The 20,466-nt window shown below is 43.3% G+C and overlaps 2 protein-coding genes across 3 annotated transcripts in view; one reads left to right on the top strand and one right to left on the bottom strand.

The window, feature by feature from the left end:
* LOC124132257 (carbohydrate sulfotransferase 5-like) overlaps positions 1 to 20,466 on the top strand; it is a 47,860-nt gene that overhangs the window by 14,945 nt on the left and 12,449 nt on the right. The gene's annotated exons all lie outside the window — the stretch shown is intronic.
* On the bottom strand, positions 423 to 8,076 carry LOC124132258. 2 transcript variants are annotated; one of them, XM_046496101.2, is made up of 7 exons: positions 7,818 to 8,076; positions 5,348 to 5,471; positions 5,004 to 5,151; positions 4,564 to 4,762; positions 3,341 to 3,371; positions 1,809 to 2,596; positions 423 to 708 (listed from the first exon to the last, which is right to left on the bottom strand). In XM_046496101.2, exons 2-6 carry the CDS (start codon positions 5,469 to 5,471, stop codon positions 2,154 to 2,156), a joined length of 945 nt encoding a protein of 314 aa, XP_046352057.2. In that variant the 5' UTR covers positions 7,818 to 8,076; the 3' UTR covers positions 423 to 708; positions 1,809 to 2,153. The 2 variants fall into 2 exon arrangements, with proteins under 2 accessions (XP_046352057.2, XP_046352058.2); XM_046496102.2 differs by lacking the exon at positions 7,818 to 8,076 and adding an exon at positions 6,171 to 6,213.

Here is a 20,466-nt window from a genome sequence, read left to right as displayed (position 1 = left end):
CCCTATTCCACCTTGATTAGCTTTGGATTTGCATGTCGCAACATGTCTCCAAAGGTCTTTTCTGCGTAGAAATGCAAAACAGTTTTCACAAGGCAGATAATCCCCAGCACTAACATCACTATCTGCTGGAGGGCGTTTCACTGGTATAATACTCCCCTGGCCACTGACTAAAACTTCTGTGTTATGGTGAAAGTTTCCCCTGTTTCTGAGATTCTGCCATTTTAACTTGCGCTCTGCAGATTTCCGTGGGAAACTTAAGATGGCAGCAACTTCAATTTCATCCTTATGTTTTTGTTCCATGTGTCGTGGTAACTTAGCATAGACTCTTTGGCAATACACACATGCACTCACTTTATCCCAAACACGTTTAGTTGAAGTGTTTGTGGATTTTGACACAGTCACAGACTGTTTGGGGTTTGAATTGACTTTAGTGTCTGTTGTACTGTGCAATACTCACACAAACTTCCTGCTTGCTATTTGACGTAGGCTGAGCATTTAACATCAGAAACACATCAGACAAGTCATCGTCTTCAGACATAGAATTGGAAATGCAAGTTTCACTAGCAGACTGTATCAAAGGTATAGTCTTCCTTATGTTTCGTGTGATGACATCAGAATCTGAAGACTCTAAACATGCCTCCAAACAGCATAAAGAAGGCTGGATAGTGGTATGAACCACTGGAGATGCCACGCCCATGTCAGAAGTTTCTGGAATGGAAATTATTTCAAAACAGCATAGAGCACAAGTGTATGTTAATGTGCAAAATGCAATACATATTCCTCATTAAACCCATTTAAAAAAGGAAAATAGTCCCAAAGGCTATGCAGCTAACCATGCACAAGTATGCAAACATTTAGATGAACACATTGTTATGATAAAAGGCCAAGTATGCTTCAATTTGGTCCCCATTGGTAGAAGTTAGTCCTGTTTCAAATTAGCCAATCAAATGACAGTTTACCTAAATAATCTGTATGCATATGGTCGGGAAAATAGAGAGACAATGAAATATTAAACATGTTAAACCTAAAGCCAAAGTTGGTCCAATTTATAAGAGTCGGAGTCATTTATAATTCAGCCAAGCAACATGAGCAAATGACATTTGACCAAATCAATATGGAAATATTGTTAGGTATACACAGAGGCATTGTCATTATAAACCCAAAGGCCAAGTTTGATCCCATTATGTCCCTATTTCTAGAAGTAGGCCTTATTTCAAATTCAGCTAATCAGAAGACATGATTAGAATGCACACTTAAATAAATGGTTTGGAGTAAACACACACATTGCAATAATAAGCCCAAAGGCCATGTTAAAAGTTAGCCCAGCTTCAAATTGAACTAATCAAATGACATCAGACATTTAATATATAGATGGTCGAATATACATGGACAATGACACACAAAACCTAAAGGCAAAGTGTGGTTCAATTCAGTTTATATTAACAGGTATTAGAGACACTTGGTCAATTAGGAAGACTTGAAAGTCGATGTGGCCTATATTCAGAGCCTAATTATGAAATTAATCTGCAAAAGTGGTGCAAATGTCTTCAACAAATCACCAGGGCTAAGGGGTTTTTTCTGCAGAAAATCAAAGATTGTCATATGGAAATTGTCATTTTCATGTCTTGAATAAAGTTGAACCCCCTTGTGGTGACAAAGATACACACACAATTTCACCTCAATCTATCAAGCGGTTTCAGAAGTAGAAAAGTGAAAGGTTTATGGCTACCGCTGCGGGACAGAAGAGCTAAAATGATAAAATACCAGATGATAACTGGAGTTATGTGTGTATAGTATAGTCAACTTACGTGTGTCAATAGGACCTGGTCTGGCTGCGTCTTGAAGCAGGTTGAGTGATGCAGAACAGCATATTGAAGTACCGACAGAGGTATGAACTGGAGCGCATGGTGGTCTTTCAACTGGAGATTTGTCGGGGGTTTCTACTGAAGTACCGATGGACGAATGAACTGGACTAATCAGTGGTCTTTCAACTGGAGGTCTGTCAGGGGTTTCTACTGAAGTACCGATGGACGTATGAACTGGACTGATTGGCTGTCTTTCAACAGGTCTGTCGGGGGTCTCTCCTGAAGTACTGATGGACGAATGAACTGGACTGATCGATGGTCTTTCAACTGGAGGTCTGTCAGGGGTTTCTACTGAAGTACCGATGGACGTATGAACTGGACTGATTGGCTGTCTTTCAACAGGTCTGTCGGGGTCTCTACTGAAGTACTGATGGACGTATGAACTGGACTGATCGGTGGTCTTTCAACTGGAGGTCTGTCAGGGGTTTCTACTGAAGTACTGATGGACGTATGAACTGGACTGATCGGTGGTCTCTCAACAGGTCTGTCGGGGGTCTCAACAGGTCTGTCGGGGGTCTCTCCTGAAGTACTGATGGACGTATGAACTGGACTGATCGGTGGTCTTTCAACTGGAGGTCTGTCAGGGGTCTCTCCTGAAGTACTGATGGACGTATGAAGTGGACTGATCGGTGGTCTCTCAACAGGTCTGTCGGGGGTTTCTACTGAAGTACCGATAGACATATGAACTGGACTGGTCGGTGGTCTTTCAACTGGAGGTCTTTCGGGGGTTTCTGAAATGTGGAATGTTTCCATACAATAAAATATGCACGTATATCTTAAGGTGCTGAGTTATAAATATCACTATTAAAAACTAACAACCATTAAAGAGAGGACCAATTTGTAAATAATATTTTAACAGTTCCTTATCAGTAGACTGACACTGAAATTTAAGTACTTATCAAGGTTCATGCGAACCATGTACATATAGATTTAACACGTTTATTGGTCTCATATAAAAAATTCATGCTGAAAGAGGTGCATGCACACTCCAGTACTATTTGCAGCAGTTTTGAAGAGGTATAACTTGTAAATAAAGGTTTCATTTCAGCTTGTTAAATTAGCATTTCAAATTCCGAATGGCAATGAGTGAGAAATTGGCACTAGTCCCCTAGTCCTTGCCAAACTGCCCAATTTGCCATTTTTAAGGGTTTTGCTATATGTTATCATTATAAGGACTAGTGGGCTAAAAATGTTAGTTTCTACCACTGTCCTCTAACTAAATTTGTTTCATATTTAGAACATGCAGCAGAATAACCAAGTTAACCTGGATGTATCATACTTGTTAGCACGGTGAGACAATAACAACAAACTTCACACAACCAAACAAAATTACTAAGGTGACAACAATAACAAGGATTCATGCAAAGATTTTCCGCCTGCAACATTGGAAGATCAATTCCAACAAACAACAAAATTTAAAGCAAATGGATAAAATTTAAATTATGTACAATTTTCATTTGTCATGTCCATGTTACCTGCGTTATAAAACTGTTCTGGCTGTTTGTCCTGTAACAATATATTGAATAAACAATTACTGACAGAAGCAGTGCTTTCCACAAGTTCTTCTCTAATGCAAGTTGTGTCTTAATCATCCACTAGATCAAAACTGAAATAGTTTATCTGTAAGTATTATCAAATCTTTAGTCTAATGAGAGCAACTGTTGTCCTGAGACCATGTTTGAAATCCAGATTCAAAAGTTAATGGACCTAAGGACCAACAGCCATAAAAATGAAAAGCTGGATTACACTAGAAAAGTGTTGATGGACACCACAATAACTGAGAGAGCCCTTGACAAACCTTTTCTGCTCACAATGCACTTTACAGTTTTATAATGTACTTTACAGCTATTTTAGGCCTTTCAAGCCAACAGCTAATAACATCAACACATAAAAGAACTTAAAACAATCTTGTCACGCAGCCATTCTTTTTTATATGTGTCAAATGTTGAGAATAATGAAACCCATGTATCATGTGTATTGTCCTACAGGTAATCTATCATAAGAACCATCCATTTTCAATCAAAACTTGATGTAAGGGACACCTATTCCTTAAAAATGTTCTGTAACCCGATTTGGTTGATATAGCCTTGTACATGTTGTATGAGCAGGGTTTCAATAGAAATGTACATAGAAGGGTTTTCAGTATTCAAAGGAAGGTACTACTGCAGACAAACGACAAGAGAGGGGGTATCCTAATTGATAATGATAATTGTTTGAAAATAACACTCAACCCACTGTGCCATTCTTGACTGACTTTTCACTTTAAAACATAAATTTACCATCTCTTCATTTCGATGACTTAAACATTTAGTCAAATATCAATGTGGCATTAACTATACCTAAATTAACACTTAGGTTAGGCCTCATTACGATGCATCCAAATATAAAGTCTCGTGATAGTAGAAGCAACTGTCAAGTACCTGAGAAAGTGACTAATATAACCAATGTTTCACAATACACTTAACTGTCATCTTCACCTTTAACCCTAAAAACCTAATCAGCTTGGGACACTGGCCTATACATTATAATATGTTAAGCTTCATCAAAATAGGACAATTATTTTTTGTTATGGCAACAGCAGAATGTTGTGTAACCCCTCACTTTCACCCTTGACATGAGCCACGCTCATATAAAAGGCATTCCCCACATACACAGATGACAGATAAACACATCACTTAGGTTTTTAAAAATAGCTTACCAATCTCCAGTACATCTGTTCATCTGTGGGTCCATAATAGTATGTGACTTCTTCGTTTGGTGAAATATCCCTCTTGGCAAACAAACACAAATGCGTTTTGTCTCGAAGGTAAAGGGGCTTCATAAAGGCATTGGCTCTCCTTTTTGTCATGCTGTCATTCACGAATTTACCATAGCATCTGCTGTCAGTTGCATCAATACTGAAATTGAAGTATCGGCCAATGAAATCCGAATCAGATAAAAACTCACAAAGTGAATTGATTACATTCATAACCAAATGTTTTTACATTCATAAACAAATGTTAAAATTAACCAAAATCCTGTAGGTGTATATTTTTGGTTTGGATGTAAAACTAACCAAAACATTCAACATATTTTATTTTTCAGCGTTGCTACTCAAATTTATTTAGAAATTCTGGTGATCCAAAAAAAACAAATTACCACAAATTCTTGTTCACAAAAAATAAGAAACTGCCCACATCAGGCCAAGTCAAGCGTTCTTCCCCCTCAACAGCAGACAAGGTTTGCCCTATGTACTCCAACAGAAAGTCACCCATCTGGAAGTGTTTTGTTGTAAACACGCCTTGTCCTAGTAGTGGAAGAAATTTTACAATTAGGTCAAAAAATAAAAAACAGAGTTGTATTTTTTTGGTAAAATTGGCTTATATTTACAGAATTTACATACTTGTGTGCAGCATCAATATTATATTTTGAAATTGCAACATTTCTCTTCATATAAACTAAAGTAGGGAATTCAAGTTTTGGTGTTAATCAGGATACCATACCTTTATATTGGCTAATGAAGCGAACAGTGAAGTCTTCTTTGTCCACTCCGGTCATACAATGCTCAACAGCATCTTGATGAGGTGTGACAGAGTCACTATCTTGTGACCTCCGAGTTAGTGGCATCTAAAAATGGAGAAAGTTGGATCTTACAAGAGAGATATCTGGTTAATCGCATGATAGTAGACCCTACAGTAAATATGTATATTTATCAACTCAAATACATATAGAAATTAAGTTTATCCTAAATTAAAAGATATTTCCCTAGACATTCACAGGGAGCATGGTGAGTGAGTGGGCTTTAAAGCCATTTCAACAGGGTAACATTCATATCAGTGTGGTCAACTTGATGTGGGAGGAAAGCTTAAAGTCGTGCAGGTTCCAATGTTTGCCACTTTATTGAAACACACGAGCATGGTTCTGGTTCTGACAGAACATATTCAGGATGAATCTGGGATTCAATCACATGACCAGTTGTTCCAGGCAGGAAAGGGATGTAATAGGAAGTTGTGGCGCCTTAGGCGACTGGTCCAACCGTGACCCCAGATATCACATTTTCACAAATGTACAATACAGTCAAGTCCCGTTAATCCGATATGATTATGTAGGATTAACGACTATGTCGGATAAACTAAATTTAGTATTATCAACGGTCATGATCTAAAATTGGACAGTCACAACTACACGATAGATAACGATACATGCATGATGTAATAAAATTATAAATTCAATTATTCATATTGTTTATTCCTTCATTCATTGATAATGATATTGCAAATATAATGTAATATTCCACATTTTAATGAAAATAGAGCCACTACTTACTGCGCATTTATCACACTAACATAATCAAGGCGTGTTCATATGTACTATTGTCTGGATGACTTATTACATATATTGACATTATCAGCACATCATCTAGTCATTAAACATGTTTCTTGTTCTACCATCTGTAAACCACAAAAACTGCATGAAAAATGTAATTTGCATAACTGAAGAGGTGCGCATGATCATGTGGCACATGTTTTTTAGATGATGACGATAACTGGTACAATCAGTCGATGGGAAAGGCCGCGAATAGCTGCAAAATTGCTGATGCGGCGTTAAGCAATATTCACTCACACTCGATGGGAAAGATCTATTTTGAATGTTTTGATTCCCTCTCTTCGCGTTATCATGGTTATAACAGAAATTTACTGAAACTTTTTCCATGTACTGAAATAAGGACATTTGGTTGCAATTTGCAGCCACTTGTCGATTCGTCTAGCGTCAAAATACAGGGCTGTGAACACACGGTCAGTCACACGGTTACGGACCGGGAACGCTCAGATATTCCCGAGAAAGTCGTAATTCTGCTGTTGGTACAGCAATCGCCAAATCGATGGATTAGCCGTGAATGCACACTGTTTTATGATATGAACGAGGCATACAGAAATACATTAGTAGAAATACGCTTTATGATATAAATGAGTTATTCAGAAAGAGTAAAAAATACACCAAATGCACAAAGCAAAAATAAAATTAATTTAAACAGACCACAAGATTATGAACTTACAGCTTATTGGCAGTGAGTCTATGCACGATGCGGATGTGTTTACAGATAAAGCGCTTAAGAAGATCAAAACTAGTAAAGAGTTATTGACTGATTACAGTTGCAGTGAGTCTACACATGATTCAGATGTGTTTGCAGATTGAGGGCGGGCAGACACCGTTGGATTAACAAGACTGATTTATGGGTGATTTTAGCAATCCGTTGCAAATTAGGTGGGTCGGGGTCGGAGTGTGTGAACTGTTAATCAACACTGATGTAATCGGTTCCCATCATTTGTGTCGGAAGAAGTCGACTGTTGGATTAAAGGGACTTGACTGTAGTTATAATAGGGTTAACAGCAACCACATTGCAAATACAATGTCATGTAACTGACAAATCAGCTCTCTGATTACTTGATAACATCTACCTATCTACCCTCAAGGTTTCCACATGTATACCACACAATGACATGCTACAGGATTAGGCCCTCGATCACACTTGAGGTTTCCCATGTTTATAATGCCAAAATGTGCATGTAGATAGATACACCCAAACATCTGCAAATGCATGCCATGTGAGGTACATAACATTTGGTAAAGGGTTTTCTTTCTACAATATAAAACATCCTACTTGTAATGATATTTCCAAGAATTATATAGACCGACGTGCATATTGGGAGGCGAATTTTATAAATAGGTTAAATTTGTACAAGGAACATGAAGGCATTTCGACTTAGTGCTTTCCAGTCCCTGAACAGCTGGTATATGATGCAGGCTTAATAATTACTGATAACTCAACAATCACTGATAACTCAACAATCACTTTCATACAAATGCACGTGGAAGCTCGCCGGGGAGTTTCTAAAATAAGCATCAACGTGCAGGTTCGATCAACCATTTTGAATGATAATTCTCGCGAAATGTAACGAGAAATTACGGTACCTGCAGCTTTGATCTTCTGACAACACCACTTTCGTTCGCTTGGACCGGAAAATGCTTCGTGTCAAGTTACCAAACGTAAGTAATAGCTCATATTCAGCAAACAACTACTTTTTACCGAGATCACTAATGTAACTTGATCAGCTCAAATAAAATGTCAATTGTAATAAATGCACACGTTGTAAATCGACGGCACACCTGTCGTCTGCTTGTTTACGTTCATGGTGTAAATGTCACGTGATGAGACACGTGATGTGGTCGCCAAAATTTAAAACTATGGAAACAAATTAGGGTCATTTCTTATTGAAACCGTTATGCTTTTTGAGAACTTCTGTCTCTGGAGTTTTGGTGATATATAAAATAAACCTTTATTTTTGCAGGTTTTGACCAATGGTGAACCAACCAGAAGAGGTCAATATAGGCAATATTTGTCTGCAGCCCTAGACAAGGCATATAATGCTGTTTTAGATGGAATGGCAATTAGGAAAGCTGCCACTACCTGTGCTGTTCCATTTGCTACACTGCATGACAGGATTAGTGGGAAGATTTCTATTGAATGTAGTACCACTGGTAGAGAACCACTATTGTCCATGGAAGAAGAACAGGGACTTGTTTCACATATTGAAGCCATGGCAAATTTTGGGTATGGCTATACAAGGGCTGAAGTTACTACTATTGCCACAGACCTAGCAATATATGTTGGAAAGAAGTCAAAGGATGAACAACCCCTATCACTTCAGTGGTTCTATGGGTTTATGAAGCGATGGCCTGATCTGTCAGTGAAGAAGCCACGATCCCTTGAGATACAGAGAGCAAAAGCTACCTCAGAGGAGACGATCACTCATTATTTTAATGAGCTTGGGCACATCATGGATAAGTACAACCTGAAGACATGCCCTCATCGCATTTATAATGTTGACGAGAAGGGACTTATGGAGCATCATACCCCACCATCAGTTGTTACATCGAGTCAGAGTACTCCAGCTGCTGTCACAACATCAAGATCAAGTACTACAACTGTTAAAGGTTGCGGCAATGCGTCTGGTAGTTCTATATCACCGTATTTTGTATTCAGGGGCAAGAGGATTCGGGAAGAACTCCTTTCAGGAAGTACCCCTGGAGCAGCAGGCACTGTAAGCGACTCTGGCTGGTCAAACACGGAGATTTTTCAGCACTATCTGACAGAGCATTTCCTGAAGCAAGCTGTCGCCGCGTCTGCAGATGGTCCACTTCTTATTGTGTGTGATGGTCATAGATCCCACGTATATATTCCACTCATCGAATGGGCACATCGACATCACATTATTTTGTTTGTACTGCCTGCACACACGTCTCATGTTTTACAGCCAATGGATGTTGGTTGCTTTGGACCTTTTGCTAAAATTTACAACAACCTCCGTCATACGTATATGCGGGAAAATGCCACAAGTTCTGTTGATAAACATTCTGTTTGTGAACTTGGCTGTAGAGCTTATAACCTGTCGCTTACACCAACAAATCTGCAATCCTCTTTTAGGAAATGTGGAGTCTATCCATTTGACAAGTCTACCACCGCCAATATCAACTTTGCGCCATCAACAGTTTTTAAGTCGTCTGAACCTTTGCTGGTGTTATTGATTCATGTGTGCCAGTTGGAGACAAGGTTGCCACTTCACCTACTGAGGGCAATGATGTAGCAGGATTCTTTAAAGACAAGTCGACTGTACTTTTCAAGAAAGCTGTGCCTACTAAAAAGAGAAACGTTCTGAGCGCTGTTGTCGGGGGCAAGGCCATCACCGAAGACGTCATTCTGAATAAAATTATTTCCCACCAGACTGTGAAATCGGCACCCAAAAAAAGAAAACAAGCACCTAAACCAAGTAAATCTTTTCAAAAAAACAACTACTGTCACTGCAAAGAATGCAAGTACTGGAACTTCACGGTCCAACGCGCATCAGGACGATAGTTTTGATAGTGATGTGACAAGTGATGACGAACTCTGCTGCAAATGTAGCAAATTTGTACCTGATGAGGTTCGAGCTAATGTCTCCCTGATCATAACAACCTGGGCACAATGTACCCACCCTACATGTCAGCACTGGACACATTTACGTTTCTGCACGCCAGTTCGTGTTGTGCGTCGACATTCTGAGTTTTGGTGCCCCTGTCATGATGAGCCTGAAGAATAACTCCCTGCATCAACCTTGTAAATAATCTGGATATTTGTGACTTTTCATCGGTTTTTTTTTTCAATATTAAAACATAAAATGAACGTTTGATGGTCAAAGATGTCATAAAACAACTGCGGACTGTTCTAATTCGGATTTTGAAACAAGAGATCGTCCATACACGTTATCCCGGTTATGCGACAAGCCAACCAATCAAATGATCGAACTTTTGTGACGTAGCTTTCTGGGCCACTTCTGTTGACAGTGAGAGGGCGGCCATGCCCCGAGTGTCAATTTCAATGGAAAATACGTGGATTTTGGAAATGTTTGTCATAAATAAAAAAGTTCACAGGTAAGATATTTGAAAAAAAGATTAGATATCTAGATCTATATGAATGTTACTATGAATATTCAGCGACTTTTCGTAAGTGATCGAACTTCCATGACACGAGGATACTTGAGACAATAGTGATAGCAACGCAATGCCTCGGTGATATTGTAAAACACAATGCAATCAAACCATAAAACGGCTAAATCCGACACCTCAAGTTATCTACTAGAGCAATATTCTAGGCATTTTATGAAATCTGAGTGGGAACCAAATAGCAATAAAGTTGATGGTACATCACTCATTGTCTTTGAAATCGCTCCAAAAAAGATAAAAACACAAACTTAATTTTGGCGGCAAATGGAGGACTTAATACGCGGGGGGGGGGGGATCAGCTCCGTACAGCGAGGTCGTAATTGTCTTCATCATAATGTAGAGGGGAATGTCCGAGTAACTCTCCATTCCTTAAAAATAATGGAGCAGAGGCCCCTCAGGGGCCAGGCCCATTATTTTTAAGGAATGGAGAGTTACGAGGATATTCCCCTACTTAAAACTCATCCCTACTTTTACACTTTGACAAAATATTCTGTAGTTGAAAATATTTGAAAAATAAACCAGAACTCTTTGTTGTCTGTATTTATACTGCGTGAGTGGACCTTGCGCGATGCACGAGGAATGCGTTCTCTGCCGCTGTTGCACGTGCGCCAAGCTCCGTGGCGAGTTGACATTTACAATGCATGGTACACGGCTCTTCATAATTTTGTTGGGTCCTAAACTAGTATTGATCAATCGCTTGCACATTGTTAATACATGCTCATGGGTATAATTGGAAATATAAAGCCCCGAACAAGCGATATTTATGTTTCCTTATTTGTTTTTTCTCGTCAAAGGTTTATCTAACTGCTATAAATATAAACATTGTTGTGGGTAACCTGCTCTAACACACAATATATACATATTATTTTGAGCTTTTAAGCATTATGCAAAATTATGAAACCATTAATAGTTAATTTCACATCATGCCTTCATGTGCCGCAGTAGCTGAGGTTGACAATAACACGTTTTCAAATCTAACGATGCTGGTTCGAACCCCGCTGGCGACACGTGTTTTCGAAAAAAATGAAAATATTCATAGTAGTTGTATGCAACAGCGTAGGACCGCCTCAGGATTACAGGACCGCTCCTGGCTTCTGATTGGTCGAGAGGATCACGTGACCTCTGTGACGCCACTTCCGGTCACGTGACCTGCGCATGTGCGCGGGGCATGATGGGACTTGCGCGCGCCTCCAAGAGGGCGGCACATCCGTTTCCGGTGGCGCGCGAATTCAAGAGGGCGGCACATCCGTTTCCGGTGGCGTGCGCATTCAAGAGGGCGGCACGTCCGTGTCCGGTGGCGTGCGCCCCTCCAAGAGGGGCGTCGCCTCCGTGTCCGGGGAGGATGGGGGAAAACCCGGAGAAGCGCACGTAAAAGGTGAACAGGATCGACATTGAAAGAAGAGCGTCAAAAATCTTTTGTTGTTGTTGTTGTTGTTGTTGTTCTAAACATAGAAAAGGTGGTGGTGGTGGTGAAGGGAGGGAGGGAGGAGGTGGGTTCACGGTGTGGGGGTTGGAGGGGTCGTCAAAGCAAAGGAGGAAAGCGTTCTTTCGGGAGAGATGGGTGGCCCTGAAAAGGGCCGTTGGAAAACAAACTTGAAACAAGCTGGACAAGGGTTGTCTCCTTGATTACATTACTTTCCTTGATCTCGATACTAGATAATAATACGGACCACCCCAACAGTCGGGTATGTCAATTCCGCGTTGAATAGTTTGTTGTAATGCTGACATAGCCTCAGACTTGTTCTTAAACCAGTGTGGGCTCTGCGATAGGATCGTCTTCCATTCACCCCGTGGGTAGCCCACTATTGTCCACGAATAGACTTTCATCCTCCGCTGGCATTGTTGACTGTTGGTCTGGCACGTCAGACAGCTGCATCGAGACGACATGGTTGATCTCTCCTTCAGTGCTCGACTGTGACGGTGTGCGTGGCCTCGCTCTTTTTATAGGAGAGGCACTGACACCCTGCTTCCTGATTGGTCGAAAACGCATCGTGCTGATGGGTTCGTTCCCACACTTGATCTGAGCCCCGGTTTTCTAAATCGGACCGACCGTTGTGTTTCTTTTTTTCATAAGAAATTGTATGGGTCATGGGAGAGATAGGAAGAAAAAAATAACAGATAAAAGAGAAAGGTCATACTTGAAAGGATCAATTGCCTGGTGTCAGTCAGCCAGAACACAGGATGGCATCACATGATGATGACGAGGTCATGACCAGCCCTTTGACCCTACGCCATCCTTTTACGATGTTCATTGCGGGACCCACGGGATCAGGAAAAAGTTCCTTTGTGAAATCATGTATGGAGCAGATGCATCGCCCCGAGGTGTTGGATACGTCACCCCATCGCATCGTGTGGGTGTACAGCGAATGGCAACCGCTTCATCATGAACTGGAAGAGATGGCAGACCGCTTAGGGGTCGCTCTTGAGTTTGTCCACAGCATGAAAGAAGCGGATCGTGCCTTGCCCGAAAAAGGGGTGGCCCCACATTGGCTGGTCATCGATGATTTGCTGGGGGACAATACGAAAGAAGAAGAAACTGAAGTGCTGCGATGGTTCACCAAGAAAAGTCATCACCGAAACACATCTGTGCTGTATCTCACTCAGAACTTGTTTGCTCAATCGCCGCAACATCGCACCATCAGTCTGAATGCTCACTACATGGTCCTCTTTAAAAATCCGAGAGATGCATCGCAGATCGACAGTCTGGCTCGCCAGGTGTTTCCAGGCAAAGTTTCTTTTCTGCGTGAAGCCTATGAAGACGCTACCCGAGAGCCTTACACTTACCTGTTCTTGGACTTGAAGCCCACCACGTTGCAAGACCATCGCGTACGCGCCCGCCTGTTTTCGAGATCCGAATTACCCCTCGTGTATGTGCCGATCCTATGAGATGAAGAGACTTTCATAAAAGGAGCTGAACCCTCAGACCTTCCTTCAGTTGACCTACATCCATCATGGGGCAAAGACGGAAACAGGTTCATCCTACGAAGGGAAAGAACAAAGACAAAGAGATGGTGAATGATATCTATGACAGTATGGTCTCCCCCTCATCGCTACAGGGACTTGTGACCTCTGTATTTCACAAGACTCCATCACCTCCAGGATCGTCTCCCTCTTCAATGGTACCCGTGAACATACATCGTCAGCAGCAGCCATCACCACGTCCTTCAACATCATCAGCACCTTCTCCACCCTCGTCACCACATGATCTTCAACGCTTTCAACCTCTGCAACAGCAGCAGCAGCAGCAGCAGCAGCAGAAGTCCACGCCAGGTCCGTCTTACTCTTCGATGGTACCCTTGAACAAGCATCGTCAGGAACAACAATGGCCTTCCTTATCAGCACCCTCACCCCCACTCGATCTTCAACGCTTTCAACGTCTGCAGCAGCAGGAGCCCCCACAAAGGAAGAAAAAAGACAAGAGACCGTCTATTTTTCCGCGCAGGGATGCGACAACCCTTGCCGTCAAAGGAAGAAATCTTCTTTTGCAGTGGTTTGCGATTGTCGTGCGGAACCTGAGAGCAGGACACATCCCATTGAAAGCTCAACATAAGACGTGGTTGCAGAGACATAATGATACCCTGACTAAAATTGTCAATCCACGTCTGCCTATGGATGAACGTCTTGACTACCTGATGCAACGCAGTGGTAGTTGAACACTTGGAGGGGTCTTGACACGCATTCTGTTGCAATAGCAACATTATCTTCAAGCACCACTCCTCAAACAGGGTAACACCAGGCGCCACCAACCTACAACAACAACAACGATGACTACTAAGCCAAAAGTAAAGGCTCATGAAAATGTCATGAAAGCATATCAAGCTGATGCTCTCAGACGATTGGTGCACATGCGGATCCAAAGAAAGTCCGAGAAGGCAGATCAACAGTTGCAACTCCCTCCTGCCACTGCCTGATAAAAGAGAGAAGCTGCAGATCAGGTCACTCATTCAGGCTAACACCTCCATGCAAGAAAGATGTCTCAGTGCCTCAGGAAACAGAAACACGCTCTGTGTCATTTGTGTGCTGCCGCTCCAGCGATGCGCAAAGCCAACTCAAACATGCTCCTACTGATCTCATCCGTGCCCTTTGTGAATGTGTGGTGAACTTGTATGCAGGCAATATTCCCATGACCACGACGCAACGTCAAAACTTGCAACGACACGGTAAAGTCTTGAATACGCTCATGAAAAAACAAGTACCTCTAAGCAAGAAACGTAAACTTCTTCAACATGGAGGAGGATTATTAGGAGGACTCATACCTCTTATTGGTTCTGCCCTAGCCTCTTTGTTTGGAGGAAAGTAATAAATGGTCTGACACCAGGAAGGTTGGGATCAGTGTGTGGTGTGCCACCATGAAGTACGCACGCAAGATGGTGTTGGTGTCTGAAGACACAGTCTACAGGCCACCAAACAACGTCATCGTCAGACACTTCATGCCCCTCTCTTGGAAAAGAAACGTCTCCAAAATTTGGAAGAGATGGACACATTGATGCAGAGGTCACACCAGCCTTTTCACATGTGGGAACAAGAATACAACCAACTGTTGCAACACATGCTAGAGTTGCAGCGCCAACAGCACAACAACAACAACAGCAACAACAACACCATAAAACCACTACAACCCAAAGTGACACCACCACTACCACCGTCATCACCATCAACAATGGACCCCACAGGTAGACCTGCCCCTCCTCAACAAGTGATAGACGAAGTGGTCATGAGTGTTCCTAAAGCCATGTCCAGTAAAGCCATGAATTTGATGACAAGGATTCAAAACAATCCCGACTTGAGTTGGACTCCAGAGGGAACCCTGACCAAGGAAGGGAATCCTGTCCCTGGCACACACATGGTGGACTTGATCAACGATTTAGTGCGTCACCGGAAAACCAAAGAGGGACCTGCAGGTTGGACCATTTTGAGTCACCATTTGGCCAACAGTCATGTCCCTCATGAAATAATTGGAAATCCTCAACGATGGCAATGGATGCAGAAGCAGCAGCAGCAGCAACACCATCCTCATGCCGCACCAGAAACACCCATAACCCAGTTCTCCCTCCCCACGTTCTCCCCGCAAAGTCATAAAGAGAGAAGAAGAAGAAGGAGGCGGCAGCTGGATCCACAAGCGGAAGAAGAAGAAGAAGATGAGATGCCACCCCCACCTCCTTCGTGGCAACTGGATCCACCAGTGAAGGAAGAAAAAGATGTGATGTCAACCCCATGGTTGATGACTCCACCTCCATCTGATACCAAACAGGCGAGTCATCAACAGGCGAGGTTCGTGGATACCCTTTAGCACCACCTAAGAAAAAATAAATCTCTCCCCTTCTCTATAAAAAGTCCATTCATGTAGGAAGTGGCATCAGTCTGAGAGAAATGAAGCGACAGACCAAGACGCGACAGCGCATTCTTCCCTCTGCTGCTGCTGCAGGGAAACAAAACAAAGGATTTCCTACTTCCCTTTGGATGGCCTGCTTGGAAAAAACTTACTTTTATCCTGAACATCCTGCAAGTTTTGGAGGCTGGCAACCTTTGTGGAAAGCAGCACGCATCCACGCTCAAGATGCAAGAACCAGTAAAAGCAAGAAGAAAACCATGCCATCGCAAAGTCAAATCAAGCGTTGGTTGCAAACCAAAAGTACCTACACCTTGCACAAACCAGCTAGATGCTCCTTTCCGAGAGACCACTATCGTGTGGGAGGGGTCGATGAACTGTGGCAAGCAGACTTGAGTGACATGATTGACTTTCAAGACGACACCGAAGGATTCAAATATCTGCTGTGCGTGATCGATGTGTTTTCAAAGATGGCATGGGTGCAACCCCTGAAGGCCAAGAGCAGTTCTGCTTTGACCGAAGGTTTTCAAACCTTGCTGATGCAACAAGCCAAAGATCGACTCCCTGCTCAATTGCAAACAGACAAAGGCAGAGAATTTGTCAACCGTCCTTTCCAGGCTCTCATGACGAAGCATGGCATTCATTTCTACACTAGTCAAAATCCTGAAACGAAAGCAGCCGTGGTGGAACGGTTTCAAAGGACTCTGAAAAATAAAATGTGGCGATACTTTACACAGCATGGGACCAGACACTATTTGAAAGTCTTACCCCAGTTGATCAAGTCGTACAACCGTTGTGTGCATCGGACCATTGGCCAGCGACCTGTGGAAGTCCTCCCAGGAGATCCCCTGTCAGAAATTCGGGTGTTAGACTACATGGAGGAAAAACAACAACAACAACGGCTTCAGCGCAAAAAGAAAATAACAACACAAAGACTGTCGTCCCCCAAGACAAGATCCCCCTCTCTTTTACTGCCAGGCACCCGTGTACGTCTGAACAAAACCAAAAGCACCTTTGAGAAAGGTTATCTCCCCAATTGGACCACTGAACTGTTTACGGTGGATCGGTTGGTGACTGGGAGAACACCTCCTGTGTATCGGATCAAAGATGATCATGGTGAAGTCCTCCAAGGAACTTTTTACCCTGAAGAAATACAACCCATCTTGAAAACAGACGATGTGTATGCCGTGGATCCCGTGTTGAAAAGACGTCCAGGACCGAAACAGGGTCAAGAAGAGGTCTTGGTGAAATGGACTGGCTACCCTGCCAGTTTTAATTTGTGGATCCCTGCAGATCATTTACAGATAAAATAAGGAGCTTGCCGTCTCTCAGACTCATTCAGAGGGTGGACACACGCGATGACAGAACCGCCACCACCACCACCACCGTCATTACCTCTGCAGAGAAGCCTCTCAGCATCCGTGGGTACCGATGAACCACCCCTTGCTGCTGCACCTCGTCATCACCAGTGCCGACACTCACCTTGGTGTTGTTTTGGCATGACGTTACCCCGCAGTGAAGTCGTGTTTTTGCTCAGATCATTGTGATATATGGCGTGATCATCATGAGCATGGTACAGTTGGCCTTGGATCATGGAGAGAAACAGTTGTGGACAGCCCTGCTCTCCAGTTGTTTGGGATACATACTTCCACCACCCACCTTGGCCACCTCACCAGGCATACCCACGACGACCCCGTCCACCAGAAGACTTCAACTTGATACCTCATCCACCCAGAGTTTTCTACCCTAACTCACGTCATCATGGCTGCCACCTTTTTTTCGAAACAAGACTTTTACATGACCCTGCCCAGTGATGCCTCCATGGACATCTATCCAAACAACACCGTCGATGCGTATGAAATCAAGTTGCCTTATCCTCTGCATCTGGACCATCAACAGTGTGTGGTGGGCGTCAGCGAAGTTCACTTTCCGATGACATGGTACAATGTCGCCCCACCCTTTGACTGGTTTGCGCTGAACCTCAAACTGAAAAAAGACACCCTTGTGTATGAAAGCGCGGGGAGCGCTATACCACACCCACAGTATGGTGTCGTCCATTATGAAAGCAAGAAGATTCCTATCGAGAAAGGCGTCTATTCATCTGAAGATTTGGTGAAAACCCTCAACCGTTTGATTCAGGAACACATTACGTATGTCTTGAAAGAACAGCCCTCAGACAGCGTCCAAAGTGATGGGAGACGGTTTGTCATTGATGTCAAGTATCCCACAGATAGTCTTCGATTTGACATGCTTGAAGATGGTAAGGTGCGATTCCAAGCCCCTCAAGAAGTAGCAATCAATCATCCTCTCATGGGAAATACTGGTGGACCACTCTATTCCACGGAAGTGATCATGCCAAGTCCACTCTCGAGAATGCTCGGATTTGTTCAACTACTGCTCCTCGGTGAGGAGGACTATAAAACCTACACAGAGACGCCCGTACCCTTGACTGCCTTGGCCCATTGGCAAGTGGGGGCTACTCCCATGACCGGTGGCTATGTGGAAATCACAGGTGACACAAAAGCACATCGTCTGTCAGGATTTGATACTGTGTACATTTACACCAACCTGGTCGAAGATCAAATTGTGGGCAATACGATGGCTCCCTTGCTGATCTACGTGCCTGTGTCAAAGAAGATGATGCAAGACAGTGTGGTGATTAAAAGCCCTCAGCATATTCACTACCTTGGGTTGTGTCATGGTTCCTTTGACGGTATTAAACTCTATATCATGGACGACACAGGGCGACCCGTGCCATTTCAAATGGGGAAAGCCATCGTGACACTTCACTTCAGACGCCGCTACTAATGCAGAAAGCAACATGATGTCCTGGATGGTTCACCAACGATGCTGGTAAAATGGACGTCTTCAATCCTGATGCAGATGTGAACACAAGAAACACAGGTGTCAGAACGCGACGCGATCTTATCGTACCCACCAAAGAAGTGGAACTTACAGGCCGTCTACACTGTGACCTGTTTCTTCAAGACCGTTATCTGCTGGATGGTGTCCCTATGAAACTGGAATTGCTACGAAGTCCCGATGAGTTCTTCTTCATGTGTGCTGCTGATGGTGTCTACAAACTAGCGCTGACCAAAGCCGAATTCTATGTCCGTCAGCTCAACATCGATCCTGCTGTCCGAGAAACACACGTGTCCAGTCTGAACGCTGGGGTGACTGCCAAGTATCCCCTTTCACGTGTGCATGTGACTGACAATGACATCCCGAGAGGCGGTAGGGACTTTCACAAGGATCACCTCATCGGTGACCAATTACCAAAACGCGTGGTCCTGGGACTGGTGGACAGAAGAATCCGTACAACTTCAAACACAATCATGTCACCATGATGAAGCTCAAAGTCAACAGCCAGGAAGTCCATGGCACTGAAATGAAAATCGACTTCAGCAACAACAGCGCCCATTTGAAACAAGTCTACATGAATCTGTTCCAAAACATGGGGCAGCTATGGCGACCTGAGACCTGCGAACTGACTCCCAAGGCCTTTACTCAAGGTTACACCTTGTGGGTGGTGGATCTCACCCCAGACCTTGGCGCTGATGAAGGCATCAACTGCCCTCGACACACTGGCAAGTTGGGTTTGGAAATCCAGTTTGGACAAGCTCTCGAGGACCCAGTCACCCTCATCTGCTATGAGGAATACGAAAAATGTTCTGGAAATAGATCGTTTCCGGAATGCGATGATGGTATAAAAAGAGCAGCGACAGACGGTCATGCAACACTTTTTCTCCTCCTACAAGGAACCATGGATGAACCACTCGGGTTGAGCACCTTGGATTTAGAAGCCCTCGTGGCTGATGACGAACCACTTCATGCCATCTAACGGGGCACCCTGGCCAGAGATGACTTTGCCAGACTGGGATGGCAACAGGATGACACCTTTTACCCCAAAGCCTATGTGATCAACACAGATTTAAGCGATCAACCTGGCACACACTGGGTGAGCATCTATCGTCCAGCTCCTGGATCCGTGGAAATGATGGATAGCTATGGACTGTATTCATTACCCCTGTTTAAAGAGACTTTGAATCGCATGGGTCAGATTCAACAACGGTGGAATACACGCCCCTTACAACATGGATACAGCACGTTGTGTGGGGTGTACTGTCTCTACATGCTGACCTATCGCGTGCGTGGGTGGACTTTTAATCAAGTGTTAGATACGTTGGACTGAAGAATGATGCCACGGTATTAGCATGGTTTCATACCAAAGAGTCTACCTCCGTTCCTGTGGATGAGATGCCTGCCTTTCGACTGAGTGCCCAGACGCGTACCCTACATCAAAAGAACCAACCTTTCTGCCCTTATTGACCTGACACTTGTTCACTGAACCTACGATCACCTGACTGTCAACATTCCTGATTGAGGAGTGTACATACGTTCACTGCGTTTTAGGAATGTACATACGTTCACTATCAAAGTGGCAAAAGTTCATGTTCACAAAAGTCACAGGGACGCCCCTAATCCTGTGACTTTTGTTTTGTTGTGTTGGTTCATGTGAGCAGGGGATTAAAAAAAGTTGAACCAATAGTAGTGTTGTGTTGTCTGTAGGATGAAGAAAAACAAAACAGGATCGCCATCTCACACAAAAGACAACTATCATCCTTTGCTTTGACGACCCTCCAACCCACACCATGAACCCGTCTCCTTTTTTCCTCCCTCCCTCCTCCTCCTCCTCCCACCTTCCTCCCTTCACCACCACCCTCCCTTCACCACCACCACCTTTTCTATGTT

This window comes from Haliotis rufescens, unplaced genomic scaffold (genome assembly GCF_023055435.1).
Source record: "Haliotis rufescens isolate VD_foot unplaced genomic scaffold, xgHalRufe1.0.p SCAF_13, whole genome shotgun sequence".
In the NCBI taxonomy this organism is placed as follows: Eukaryota; Metazoa; Mollusca; class Gastropoda; order Lepetellida; family Haliotidae; genus Haliotis; species Haliotis rufescens.
This window is presented reverse-complemented; position numbering and strand designations above follow the sequence as displayed.